The sequence below is a fragment of the Macaca mulatta genome, chromosome 1 (genome assembly GCF_049350105.2).
Source record: "Macaca mulatta isolate MMU2019108-1 chromosome 1, T2T-MMU8v2.0, whole genome shotgun sequence".
Classification (NCBI taxonomy): domain Eukaryota; kingdom Metazoa; phylum Chordata; class Mammalia; order Primates; family Cercopithecidae; genus Macaca; species Macaca mulatta.
In genome coordinates this window covers 1,722,167-1,736,351 of record NC_133406.1, presented here as the reverse complement: position 1 = coordinate 1,736,351, position 14,185 = coordinate 1,722,167, and the positions used below count along the sequence as shown (strand labels likewise).

Genomic DNA, 14,185 nt, shown 5'->3' with positions numbered 1-14,185 from the left:
GGATTACAGGTGTGAGCCACTGTGCCCCGCCGAGAGGCTATGTTTGACGCTCATCTCGACTCTTGGTTTTCTAGCTACAGGTACCTCGTTCCAGCCAGACAGCTTCTCAGAGCTTGGGTAACCTCGTCTATAAGGTGAGCATGACAGTGGCAGCCAGTCGATCTAAGGTGCTGGTGGGGCAGGTGAGGTCATGTGTGTGATGTACTCTGTGGACCTCATTGGGTGGAGACAAGAGCAAGGTGTAACTTTTACCAGGCTGCCGACAACACGGTACTTGATCGGCAGTTGGCTTCTGTTAATGGATCTGGGTGGAAGAAGAAAACAAAGTGACCAGGTGGGCCGCTAAGATCTCTTACTTGTTAACTGGGTGAGGAGACGGAATTGTGAGAGCAGACAGTGCGTGTTATTGTGTCCCCCTGAAAATTCACATGATGAAGCCCTAACCCATAGGGCCTCAGAACATGACTACTTGGAGACAGGGTCTTTCAAGAAGTAATTAAATCAAAATGAAGTCACATGGTGGGGCCAATCCAAAATCACTGGTGTCCTTCTAAGAGGAGGAGATTGGAGGCAGACTTCAACAAAGGGAAGGACCCTGTGAGGACACAGCAAGATGGGAGCCGTCTCCAAGTCAAGGAAAAGGCCTCGGAAGACACCAGCTCTGCTGATGCTTTGATTCTAGACTTGTTGCTTCTGGAATTGTGAGAAAATAAGTGTCTGTTGTTTAAGTCACCCAGCCTGTGGTACTTCGTTATGGTAGCCACAGTAGACTAACATAGACTTTGGCCCAGGAAGTAGGGTGCAGCTAAAACAAAGACCAAAAACTGTCGAAGTCATTTTAGAACTAGGTAATGGGTAGAGGCTAGGAGAGTTTTGAAGTGCATGTTTAAAAAGCCTTGAGGAGGTGGCTGGTAGAAATACAGACATTATAGGAAACTGGAGAAAAGGAGATCCTCCAATTATAAAGTGGCAAAGAATTTGGCCAAAACTCTGTGGAAACAGAAATTGTAAGTGACGAACTTGGATACTGAGCTGAGGAGATATCTAAGCAAAGTGTCAAAGGCAAAGACTAGTTTTTTGCTGCTTACAGTGAAACGTGAGATGGGAGAGAAACTCAGGAAGGAACTGTTATAGCAAAAAGGAACCATGACCTCAAGATTTGGAAAATTCTGTCTGTCCATTCTGCAAAAAATAAGAAATGTGCGCACTGGGGAGACATCAAGAGTGAGGCTGGCTCATCATCTGTTGAAGAGATTCTGAGTGTGATTCATGGATCCAATCTACCATCTCAAGAGAAGCCAGGAACACAGATGAGGTTATCCAGGAAGGTCTATGGAGGACACCCTCGTCCGACGGCCTGCAACCCTGTGAACTACATGGAGGGCAGGGTTTCTGAGTGTTATACACCAGCAGAAACACTGCCAGTTGGGACTGAAACAAAAGAAGGCTATTGGACTTCTGGGATTCTACAAACTGGCCGACAGAGCTATCTGGCTATGAATATGGACTATCCTTCAGGAAAAGGGAAGAATGATTCCAAAGGTGGCTCAGAGGGTACAGGGCTGCCGCTGTCATCACGGGACCAGAGGGTACAGGCTCAGGAGGTGAAGTCGTTTCCTTCTGAGTTCCAAAGAGCAGGGCCAGTAGCCTGCTGGGCCTGGAGAACAGAGAACTGAGCCAAAGGTTATTCCTGAGCCTTAAAATCCCATGGAAATGACCTGCTAGATTTTTTTTTTTTTGAGATGGAGTCTCGCTCTTGTTGCCGAGGCTGGAGTGCAATGGCACAGTCTTGGCTCACTGCAACCTTTGCCTCCTGGGTTCAAGCAATTCTCCTGCCTCAGCCTCCTGAGTAGCTGGGATTACAGGTTTGTGCTACCACGTCTGGCTACTTTTTGTATTTTTAGTAGAGAAAGGGTTTCCCCGTGTTGGCCAGGGTGGTCTCGAACTCCTGACCTCAGGTGATCCGCCCGCCTCAGCCTCCCAAAGTGCTGGGATTACAGGCACGTAATACACACCTAGCCCTGACCTGCTAGATTTAAGACTTGCTTGGGACCCATTACCCTTTCTTCTCTTGGATTTTTCTTTTGGAACGAGAATGGTCTATGCTATGCTGTTCTCACAGTTGTACTTTGGAAGCAGAAAACATCTGGCTTCACAGTTCATAGCTGGAGAGGATTTTGCCTCAGGATGAATCATACTTCAAGTCTAACCCATACCCATTTGAGACGTTGATATTTAGAGGAGATTTTGGACTTACAGTTGATGCTGAAATAGGCTGAGAATTTGGGGGCTGTTGGGATGAGGTGAATGGATTTTGCATGTGGGAGAGACATGGATTTTGAAGGTCCTGAGGGTGAGGTCTTACAGGGGATGAATTGTGTTCTCCCAAAATTTCATGTTGAAGTCCTAACCCCAAAGGACCTCAGAATGTGACTGTATTTGAAGATAGGCTCTTTCAAGATGTAATTAAGTTAACATGAGGACATATGGGTGGGTGGGCTCCACAGTCCAATATGACTGGTGTCTTTATGAGAGAAGATCAGGACACTGACAAACACAGAGGTAAGACCACGTGAGTACACAGCAAGGCAGTGGCCATCTCCAAGCCAAGGAGAGAGGCCTCAGAAGAAACCAGCTCTGCTGACACCTTGATCTTCTATTAGTTGCCTCTGCAATAGTGAGAAAATAAAATTCTGTTGTTTAGGCCACCTAGTCTGTGGTACTTGTTATGAAAGCCCTAACAGAGTAATATAGCTCACAGTGGACAACATCACCTCAAATCAGCTAAAATGACCAAAATTCGATGCATAATTTCTACAAAAGGGGAAATAAATCAAGGATAGTCCTATTATGTGCTATCAACACAACAATATGAAGAAAATTCCTTGGAGAAAGCAGATGAGACTGCTAGAAGTCTGCCCAAAACACCAGAGGGTAAGCAACATCTGGGAGTGTCCTGTGTGGGCGTGGATATAGAGAAGCAGACCTGTCACCAGCTATCCGGCATCAGCTGGCGGGAAAAGCCTTTTAGGAAGGCAAGCTGGCAGGAGCTACCAAAATAAAAACAGTGCCCACTCTTTGAAATCTATCATCTCTCCCTTCTCAGTAGCAACCCTTGGCTTCTGACTGTTTCAGAGCAGTCTGTGTCAGAGTCCAACAAGGGAAGAACGGAGTTGAAAACTCCTGTGTACAAATGAACATCCATCCATCTTCTAAAAGTATATTAATAGGGCTGAGAGACATGCTATGGGCAGAAAGAAGCTGGAGAAGATTCAAAGTGCATCACAAACATCAAGCCTGCGCTTGAACTCCACGTGGACCCCAAATGAATGCATCACCCTTGGCATGCAGAGGTGGGCTTCTTAGAAAACCAGGGGTGGGCATCCATGCTTGTGGAGCAGGATCTCATCCTTTCAGATCTCCCACACTAGAAAAGCCCCTTTGTCCATGCATGAAAGGGGGCCAAGTACAAGATGCATGGAGCTGGGTCAAAATGGCACAAATCTTGCCTTCAAAAGCATCACAGGTAGAACACATAATGCGTGTGAGTCGGTCTCCATAGCTGCAGAAAACTACAGTGACACGTGGGTTCCGGTAAGAATCAGAGGCTTGGGTTTGATATTTAGAACTTATGAAAGACGGCAGCATTGCAGCCTCTGCTTCTGGAGGTGGTGACTTTTACCAAGACGACTCAGAGTCTACACTGTGGCTATTTCTCTGAAAGCAGGAATGGAACATACACTTTCCAAGAGTCCTGTGCAGCTTCAGTACACTAGAAACCTGCTCTTTAATCCCAATTCCAAGACCCTGTGCCAGGATGTTGGTCATCCATGCTGAGAGAAGAAAAACATTCGCACATCACCAACAGCACTACAGCAGCACCCTGCTTTGACACACCCTCCCTGGTCCCCAGAAAAGGCAAGGAGGGTGAGCCTGGGACTGGGAGTGAGCTGGAGAATGACCACAGCACAGAGGAATCTGGGCAAGCAGGTAAGAACACCACCGCAGCGGTCAGCGGAGATCCTAAGAAGTTCAATTCCTAACTGTCCCATGCCCTCACCACCACACATTTCCATCACACACCCACATGCCCCCAACACACAGGTGCACCTGGGAACGCACACACGCACACATGCAGCACACCACACACACCGTGTGTATGCACGCACACATGCATTCCACACCACCATCCCCCATCCACACGTGCACACATACATTCATGCGACACACCAGATACACACGTGAACACACAGACACACAGGCACACACCCCACACCTCCCTGGCCCTTCTTTACCTGGGTAGGTGTTTTGAGGCACCACCGTCTGTGGGCAGGCCTGGAACCCCGGCACCTGCAGCTCCTCACGTTTCCTCCTTTCTTCTACTTGGAATGGCTGGAGACTTGGAGAGTCTTTCCAGAGGAGGAAACGGAAAAATTGATTTGTCTTGCACCTACAGCACTACCTGGAAGGGTGCTATCTGAACAGATGCCAGGCTATGATCTGGGGGCGGCCCTGGGCTCCCTCCTGGGGACTGGCAGGGGGCGGCCACTCAGGAAGTGTCTGCTGAGCGAATGAACTTGAAGGCAGAATGGGCCAACTCCACAAACATGAGCTCTGAAGCTAGACAGAGTCTACGCAGATCCGGGTTCTACTCTACTTACTCTATGGCAGAGACAAGTACCTCCCCGAGCCCCGCATTTATTCCCACTTTCTGTGGTGGGTTTTCCGTAGTCATCACCACAGGCTTCTGCACACTCTGCACACATCCTGCACAAACAGCTTGTGCAGAGCCTACGGGGTAGAGATGGGACAGGAGCTACTGTGCTACGCCGTCTCTGAACGCTTGTTCCAGGTGGGGATGGTGTGTCAAAACCTTGTCTGCTTCACGCTCTAGGTCCCAAAGGGGAAGGAGGTGTGGAGCTGCTGCTGATTCTGTCAAATTTCCTCCTGAAGGAGCAGGTGCCTCGAAGCACCATGGCATGGAGATCATGGGTGCAAGCGCTGGTGACACAGCCTGAAGGAGGGCTGGAAACTGCTGCTGCTGAGCCCCAGCACCTCCCCACACCCCAGTGTCCTCACAGCACCCCTGCACCAGGCAGATGGAAGACTAGACAGGTGAGGCACCTCAAAGGGCTGTGCTCGGTGCCCAGTTAGGAGGAGACACTCCCTCTGCAACCAGGCTTGTCGTGAGTATCTGACCTCACTCCTGGAGGGGCCGCTGTATGGTCAGCACAAACCAGATGTTACTTACAGGCAGAGGAGACAGACATTCCTATTATTTCCCAGTCCTTGGCTGAGGGAGTACAATCCCAATGCCTGGCAAAATTAAGATCCCCCATTCTTTCTATGAAAAGTCAGGGACAAGGCAAGACATGCAAGACCCACATAGAGTCTGGGGAAATGAAGAAGGCAAGTAGGGGCTGCAGAGAGAAGCCAGCAAATGGGTTCATCTCTGGCTGCCAGCAACCCTTCACCCTACTCTGTCCACTCAGTTCCGGAATCACTACTCACCCAAGTAGGAGACCTGGGGCACTTCTTTCCCCTGCAGATCCTGCGGCTCTGGAACGCGAGGCTCATTCTCCTCTCTCTGGGAGAGATCCGGCTGGGCCGCTAGCTCATCTGTTCAAAGAAAAAGGCAGGATACATGTTTATTAGTAATCTGATCCTGCAGCAACCAGGGCTGGTCCAGAAGAGAAAAGGTGGAGGGATGCCCAGCGGGCGTGGCACCATCAGGGGCGAGAAGTGAAAACGCCAGAGCCGGCAGCGCAGGGGCAGTGGGGGCAGCACACGCAGGGAGAGCTATGGGCTTGGGGGTCTCTCTGAGGCTTTTGGGTGTAAAGCAGAAGTAAAGGGACGAAAGGGTAAGAGCGATGGAAGAGAAATGGACATACAGCACATGTTCTATTTGGTTCTGATAAGCCTGATGAGGTGAGATGGCAGGTGATCAGTCGGACACACTGCCTATAGGGCCGCTGTGTGCAAATGACTTCCCATCCAGGTTGGGGGTGAACAGAGAAATATGATGCAGGCCCCGCTTCCCTGATCTTATGGGACGAAGTTGACTCTTACTCCAAGTGAGAACCCCCTGCCCAGTTCCCTGGTCTTGAGGTACGGGGGAAAGTTAAGTCTTACTTGGAGGAATTGAGACCCCGCAATCCTCCCCAATGATGAACTCTCCATAGAAGCCAGTCTGGGCAGGATCTAGAAGGGACCAATCCTCTTCAGAGAAGCATAAAATCATGTCCTTGAACGGAGAAACCCGATTCTGAAAGCACAGTAGAACAGGGATGCCTCAGTCCGGGACGAGCTAGGTGTCTCAGTCTTAGTCCATTGAGGCTGTGATAACTCAATGCTGTAGGACAGGCAGCTTCTACACAACAGAAATCTGTTCCTCACAGTTCTGGAGGCTGGACATCCAAGATCAAGGCACTAGCAGGCTGGGTGCCTGGTGAGGGCCCACTTCTTGGTTCAAACACAGGCATCCTCTGTGTCCTCACAAGATGGAGAGGGCAAGGGAGTTCTCCGGGGCCTCTTTTAGGAGGGACTAATCCCACTCATGAGGACTGTGCCCTTGTTACCAGATCATCTCCCCAAAAGGCACCACTTCCTAATACCATCATCTTGGGGATTACAATTTCAACACAAATTTTGGGGAGATACAAACACTGAAACCATTGCATTCTGCCCCGGTTCCCCCCAAATTCATATCCTTTTCACATGCCAAACAAATTCATTCCATCCCAATAACCCCCAAAGTCTTAATTCATTCCAGCATCAATTCAAAAGTCCAAAGTCCAACATCTCATTTAAATATTATCTAAATCAGTTACGGTTCAGACTCAAGGCACAATTCTACCTGAGACAAAATTTTCTCCAGCTGTGAACCTGTGAAATGAAACAAGTTATGTGCCTTCAAAATATAGTGGTGATGCCAGCGTGGTGGCTCACACCTGTCATCTCAGCACCTTGGGAGGCCAAGGCGGGCAGATCACCTGAGGTCAGGAGTTTGAGACCAGCCTGGCCAACATGGTGAAACCTCATCCCTACCAAAAATACAAAAAGTAGCCCGGCGTGGTGGTGGGTGCCTGTAATCCCAGCTACTTGGGAGGCTGAGGCAGGAGAATCATTTGAACCTGGCAGGTGGAGTGCAGTGAGCTGAGATCGTGCCACTGCACTCCACCCTGGGCAATAGGGTGAGACTCCGTCTCAAAAAAAAAAGAACCCCCCCCCACACACACAGAGGTGGAATGGCACAGGATAAACATTCCAATTCCAAAAAAGGGAAATAGAAAAAAAGAAAAGGAGTAACAGGTCCCAAGCAAGTCCTAAACCTACAGGTCACAGCACATTATGGTTTACGGCCTGAGATTAATCTCGAGAATAATCCTTTTTGTCTTGATACCGTGCTCCCTAGGCCCACTGTGTTGGGAGGTGACCCCACCTTCCAAACCCACAGGTGGCACCTTCACTGGGCAGGAGTTGAGCCCCCAAGGCCCTGGGTGGTCCTGCCCCATGGCAGCCCCTAGTGAGGGCCTGCCCTCAAGGGGGTTCTCTGTGGTGGCCCCACCTCTGTGGCAGCTCCACCTCTGTGGCAGCTCTGTGTCTCCTTCAGAGGTCCAAGGCTCTCTTGGGCTGGAACTTTGCTGATGGCCCTACCATCTAGGGCTTCAGGGGTGACTGAAGCGGGGCTCTCTGCTATGGTCCCCTGCTTGCTGCGGGTCTTGTGCTCTGGGCCTGTGATGGGCGGAACAGCTCTGATGATTTCTGAATTGCTTTTGGGGTCATTTTTCCATTTTCTTGGACTAGCTCCCAGCCTCAGTTTCAATGGCAAAACCTTTATCTTCTCTCCTAAACAGGCTGGCTCGCTCTTATCAACATAGGCTGACAAATATTCCTGATCTTTAAGTTCTGCTTCCCTTTTAAGTAACAGTCCCATCTTTAAATCACTTCTCTCTTTTCACATTTCACAAGCTGCACCTTCAAAACTTTGCTTAGATATTTCTGTGGCCGCATATCCAATTGCAGTGGCCTGTAAGTTCTACCTTCCACAAAACACTAATACATAAGCACAGTTCAGCCAAGTGATTTGCCACTATAAGAAGGATAGCCTTTCCTCCATTGCCAACCACACATTTCTCATTTCCATCTGGGATCTCATCAGAATAGCTTTACTGTTCACATTTTCACCAACATTCTGGTTGAGAATATCAAATCTCCTCTTTTCTTTTGGAGCCTCACCAGAATCACCAGTAATAGTCTGTTCATGGGCTGGGCACGGTGACTCACACCTGTAATCCCAGCGCTCTGGGAGGCTGAGGCTGGCAGATCACCTGAGGTCAGGAATTCCAGACCAGCCTAGCTAGCCAAAATGGCAAAACCCTGTCTCTACTAAAAACACAAAAATTAGCCAGGTGTGGTGGTGCACGTCTGTGATCTCCACTACTCAGGAGGCTGAGGTTGCAGCAAGCAGAGATCGCGTCACTGCACTCCTGCCTGGTGACAGAGCAGGACTTCATCTCAAAAAAAAAAATTGCCTGCTCACGGCAACACAGGCTTTTTCCAGCCTGCACTTCAAACCCTTTCAGCCTCTACCCACTACCCAGTTCCCAAGCTTCTTCCATGCTGTATTTGTTAATAGTAGCACCCCAAATTTTTGGTGCTACTTTTCTGTCTTAATCCATTTGGGCTGCTCTAACAAAATACCGCAGATTGGGGACTCATAAACAACATAAATGTATGTCTTACAGTTCTGGAGGCTGGAAGTCTCCAGCTGATACCCGCATAGTTGGGTTCTGGTGAGGGCCCAGTTCCTTGCTCCATAGATGGCCATCATTTCATTGTGTTCTCACATGGTGGAAAGGGCAAGGCTGCTCTCTGAGGCCTCTTTTATAAGGGCACTAATCCATTTACGAGAGATTTGCCCTCATAACCCGATCATCTCTCCAGTGCCCCACCTCTTAATGCCAGCAGCTTGGGGGCTAGCATTTCAACATGTCAAAGTTGTGGGGAGGGGACACAAAAACATTCAGACCATAGCACTAGGGGAGCAGGGGGTGGAAGCTGGGGCTGAGGGAAGAGCCCAAAGCAACATGTGCAGATAGAAGGGAGAGAAAGGAGACTGACTACCCCAGGTCCAGGCTCCAGGGGACACACTGCTTTGTAATTTCTGCTCTTGGATCCACCTCATCCCTATCTTGTTTGGCAAAACCCAAATGGCAGCTACCTTGCTGGGTGGCCAAGGATGTGGAGAAACAGGTCTTCCTACTCTGCTGGGGAGGCTGCACATCCACCACTCCTATGGTGGGCTGCTGGACAATGTCCAGAAGTAACCAGCGTGCTCACCCCTCAATGCAGAGATTTCTTAAGTTTATGTCGCACATGTACAATGTGAAGTCTATAAAAGCTGCTTCACTGCAGCATTGATCTAATAAATACTGGAAACCTTGACACACATCAACAAGACAGCGGATTAAGTAAGCTACAGAAACCTCCCAAGGGATGATCCTACACGCACAGAAAGAACGAAGGCCTCTCTGCACCGAGAAGGAATTCTCTTCAAAGTGTGTTGTTGCAGGAAAACACCTGTGCATGATGGAATCCAGATGGCCACCAAGTGCAGGGCGTAGGAGTTCCGAAGCTTAGCTGCCTCTGAAGAGGGACCTAGGACTCTGGGGTTAGGTGTAGCAGGGAGATTTTTTTCATAAACTTTGAATCATGGACCATGGGAATGTGTCAAAAACTGATTTTAATTTCTATTTTTATCTTTATATTGTTTTAGACCGTCTGTCACCCAGGCTGGGGTGCAGCTGCACAATCACAGCTCACTGCAGCCTCAACCTCTGGGGCTCAATCCTCCTGCTCAGCCTCCCAAGTAGCTGGGACTACAGGCGTGAGCCACCACGTCTGGCTAATTTTTTACTTTTGTAGACATGAGGTCTTGCTGTGTTACCCAAGCTGGTCTCAAACTCTTGGGCTCAAGCAGTTCTCCCACCTCAGCCTCCCACAGTGCTGGGATTACCAGTATGAGCCATGGTGCCTGGCCTAATTTTTGTTTTAAAAATGATGGTATATCCATACAATACTAGGAAACCAGGAAAATAAAGCAGTCCTTTATATAATTGGAAAGGACCACAAAATAAAATTTTTGTGGAAAAAATAAAATTAACTCATAGGACTTTTATATTACTAGTATCTATGTGACAAGCAAAAAAGGAACAGAATAATTTTTAAAACATGCCTTGTATCTGCCTACCTCTCTGGAAAACTATCAGTTACTGTCAGATGGTTTCCCCAGGTGTTGGGGCCAGGCATCCAGGACAAGGCTGGGAAGGAGTGATTTTCTTTCTCTATTTTTTGAGGAAAAATAGAATGAGAGGGTGGGGGTAGGTGAAGAAGAGAAAGAAATAATGGGGAAAGTGAAGGAAAGGGTATTTGGAAGTCTCTGTACTGTTCTTGCAATCTTCCCTAACTTTAAAATTAATTCCAAAGAAAAAATTTAAAATAAAAATAAAGAGAATACCTCAAAAATTCTAAAACTGCATCAGGGTTTTGGAACAAGGACTCTTGCCTGTACATATGAAACACAGGCACAGGCATCTTGGTAAAAATTCTGACTCAGTAGGTCAGGGGTGGAGCCTCAGAGGCTGCATCTGAATGAGCCCTAAGTGGACCTGCTGCTAGGAATAGGTCAGTGCGGAAAAGCCTCTGTCTTCCCAGGCTGTGCCACAGAATCCAAAACAGGCCTCGGGAAGCCACTGGATTTCCTTACAAGGACTTGTGGGAGACAACCTGATGTTGGTTTCTTAAACCATGGTTGACAAAAAATACAAAAGAATCCAGCACTCTGACAAGACTTCCCAGAAGGGTGTGTGTGTGTGTGTGTGTGTGTGTGTGTGTGTGTGTGTGTGTGTGTGTGTGTGTGTGTGTACGCGGGCAGAGTATACATTAACAACAGATGGGCTGCTTTTTCCTTTCAGCCTTGGGGGTGTGTGTGTGTGTGTGTGTGTCTGTGTGTGTGTGTGTGTGTACGCGGGCAGAGTATACATTAACAACAGATGGGCTGCTTTTTCCTTTCAGCCTTGGTTAGGTGTTTGAGAATCTACTTGCTATAGTGTGAATGTGTCCCTGAAATGTCTTGTGTTGGAAACTTGATCCTTCACGTGGCAGGATTGAAAGGTGTGGCTTTTAAGAGGTGATGAATGGGTTGTCATGGGAGTGGAACTGGTGGCTTTGTAAGCGGAGGAAGAGAGACTTGAGCAAGCGTGTCAGGACACTCAGCCCCTCGCCATGTGACGCCCTGCACCCACCTCGGAACACCACAGAGCCCCCACCAGCACCAAGGCTCTCACCAGATGGAGCCCCTCGACCTGAATCTTCTCAGCCTCCATAACTATGAGAAGTCAATCTATTTTCTTTATAAATTACAGTTTCAGGTATTCTGTTATAAGCGACAGAAAACTGACTAGTCAGTCATGGCATCGCAGGAGCAAACCCAGGTCCAAGGGCCAGGTGGGTGGACAGCCAGTACTCCAGTCACCTACAGAATCCGACACGGCCACTTGGCAGGATACCCAGGGAGCTTTTAGAACCATGAGGACCAATGCTTACCTGTTGGGGAGGAGGATAAAAACAGGACAGTGATCTACAGCAGGGTCCTTTTATTTGTGATAGATTTGTTTGTGAGGCACACAAATAAACTGGCAGAGAAAAGTCCAGAAGGGAGATCATTAGACCATGCAGAAGCTTCTCACATGACTGGGAACGAGTGGTATCTTTTCACTTCCTACATTTTGTTGATTTTTCACATGAGAAGGGATGGGGAAAATAGATAAACATGTCTATTTACGATTAAATCTTCAGAGGAGATTTTTCTAATGCCTCCCACTAGGCACAATGAAAACCCTGGCCATTGCGCATAAACGAGCACAGGAGACTCTGAAAGGTGGAGAGAGGGTGGCAGAATAGTCAGGGACCTTGGAAGAACATGTGCTAAGTTCACTGGTTTTTCTTTCCACCACGTATTTCCCTGACTTGAAGCCAAAGGAGCCAGCCACCAATAAATACCCATGGGCATAGACCAAAAAAAAACTCCAACAAAAGCCTGCTCTCTCAGTCACAGGACCCGGAAAGGGGCAGCCGAGACAAACAGATAATAACTGCTCTTCTCCACTTAATCCCATGTGAGAAAACCGTGGCCCCTTCTTACCAGCACCAGCGGAGAATGAGTGGGCAGCCTAGACTTCCACTCTCACCGGGTGCAATGAGGTTCCCTAACACCCCTGCTGGGGTGGTCTCACAGACGGCCAAACAGGAAGCTGGGACCTCCCCCACGGCTAGCTAAGAACAAGCCCCCTGCCCGCCCGTGGAGAACATGTAGGGAGCTGGAACTCCACTCCCACTCAGGCTTACGAGGAGCATCCCCACTTTGGTGCCCGGGAAGACCCAGGAGGAAACCTGACATTCTCTCACCAGGTAATAACAAGTGGTGGCCCACCTGCCCTTCTCTTGCTGGAGCAATGTCAAAAACAACACAGCACAACCAAACAAAACCAGCTACACCAAAGTTAAGGTCCAGAGTCTCATCACACAAAAATATGCAGGCAGAAAATCACTCACTATACCAAGAACTGGAAAGATCTGAAACAGAATGAACAAAGATAACCACCAACAGATGCCAACCCTCAGGCGACAGATATGTTAGAACTATCTGACAAAGAAGCCGTCATAAAATACTTCAGTGAACAATTATAAGCACACTCCAAACAAACGAAAAAACAGACACAGAACGTCTCAGCAAAGAAACAGAAGATACAGAAAATAATTAACTAGAAATGTGAACAGCACACACCACAATATGAGATAAGAAGCTCAGTGAATAGGCTCAGCTGAGGAGAGGACAGAAGAAAGACTCAGTCAACTTGAAGACGGAAAAATAAAGTTATTCAATCTGAACAACAGAGAGAATACAGGCTGGAAAAAAAAAATGAACAGAGTCTCAGGTACCTTTATAAATGACACAGTTTCTAACAAGAGATCTAAAACCTGTCTCCTTAGCACTTTGGAGAGGAGAAAGAGAGGGAATAAAAAAGTACTAGAAAAATCTAGCTCAAGACTTCCCAAACTTGGAAAGAGACATAAACCTAGAAATTTAAGAAGCTGAGCAAACCCGCTGGGGCACGGTGGCTCACGCCTGTAATCCCAGCACGTTGGGAGGCCGAGGCGGGCGGATCACCTGAGGTCAGAAGTTCGAAACCATCCTGGCGAACACGGTGAAACCCCGTCTCTACTAAAAACACAAAAAATTAGAGCCAGGCATGGTGGCACACGCCTGTAGTCCCAGCTACTTGGGAGGCTGAGGCAGGAGAATCACTTGAACCTGGGAGGCAGAAGTTGCAGTGAGCCGAGATTGTACCACTGCACTCCAGCCTGGGCGACAGAGCAAGACTCTGTCTCAAAAAAAAAAAAAAAAAAGTATTAAAAAAAAAAAAAAGCTGAGCAAACTCTAAACAGGTTAATCTAAAGAAATCCATGACAAGACCCAGCATAATTTAACTTCTGAAAACTGAAGGCAAAAAAAAGAAAAAAATCTTAGTCAGAGTAAAATAATACCTTCCTTATAGGGAAAAAATTTTTGAATGACAGCAGATTTCTCATCAAAAGCCATGGAGGCCAGAAGGAAATAACACAGTATTTTTCAAGTGCTGAAAGAAAACTGTCAACTGTGACTCTTTCATCTGGTGAAAACATCCTTCAGGAATGACGGGGAAATGAAGACCTACTAAGATGAGGAAAAAACAGGTAAGTCCATCACCAGCAGATCTATTTTAAGAGAACGGCTAAAGAAACACTCTAAACAAAAAGAAGGAACCTTGAAACATAAGAAGAAAGAAAACAGTAAGCCAAAATATGGGTAACAAATAGGTTTTCTTTTTCCTTTTGAGTTTTCTGAATAATGTTTGACAGTTGAAGCACAAATTACAACACTCTATGATGTGGTTCTCAATGTACGTAGAGGAAATATTTAACACACTGCATTATAATAGGGGAAGAAGGGTGAGGGTATGTAAAAGGAGGCATATTATATTTCTTTCTTTCTTTTTCTTTTTCTTTTTTTTTTCTGATGGGGTCTCACTCTGTCACCTGAGCTGGAGTGCAGTGATACAATCACAGCTCACTGTGCAGCCTC

At 47.6% G+C, this 14,185-nt stretch overlaps 1 protein-coding gene across 2 annotated transcripts in view; it reads right to left on the bottom strand.

Moving 5' to 3' along the window:
* The window catches only part of ZNF496 (zinc finger protein 496), a 32,479-nt gene that overhangs the window by 4,826 nt on the left and 13,468 nt on the right, over positions 1 to 14,185 (bottom strand). For both annotated transcript variants that reach the window (XM_001098253.5, XM_077997882.1), the window contains exons 7-9: positions 6,133 to 6,265; positions 5,512 to 5,619; positions 4,296 to 4,409 (exon numbers count right to left, since the gene is read on the bottom strand). In XM_001098253.5, the coding sequence (XP_001098253.2) occupies positions 4,296 to 4,409; positions 5,512 to 5,619; positions 6,133 to 6,265 (355 nt within the window). The remainder of the gene's footprint in view (positions 1 to 4,295; positions 4,410 to 5,511; positions 5,620 to 6,132; positions 6,266 to 14,185) is intronic.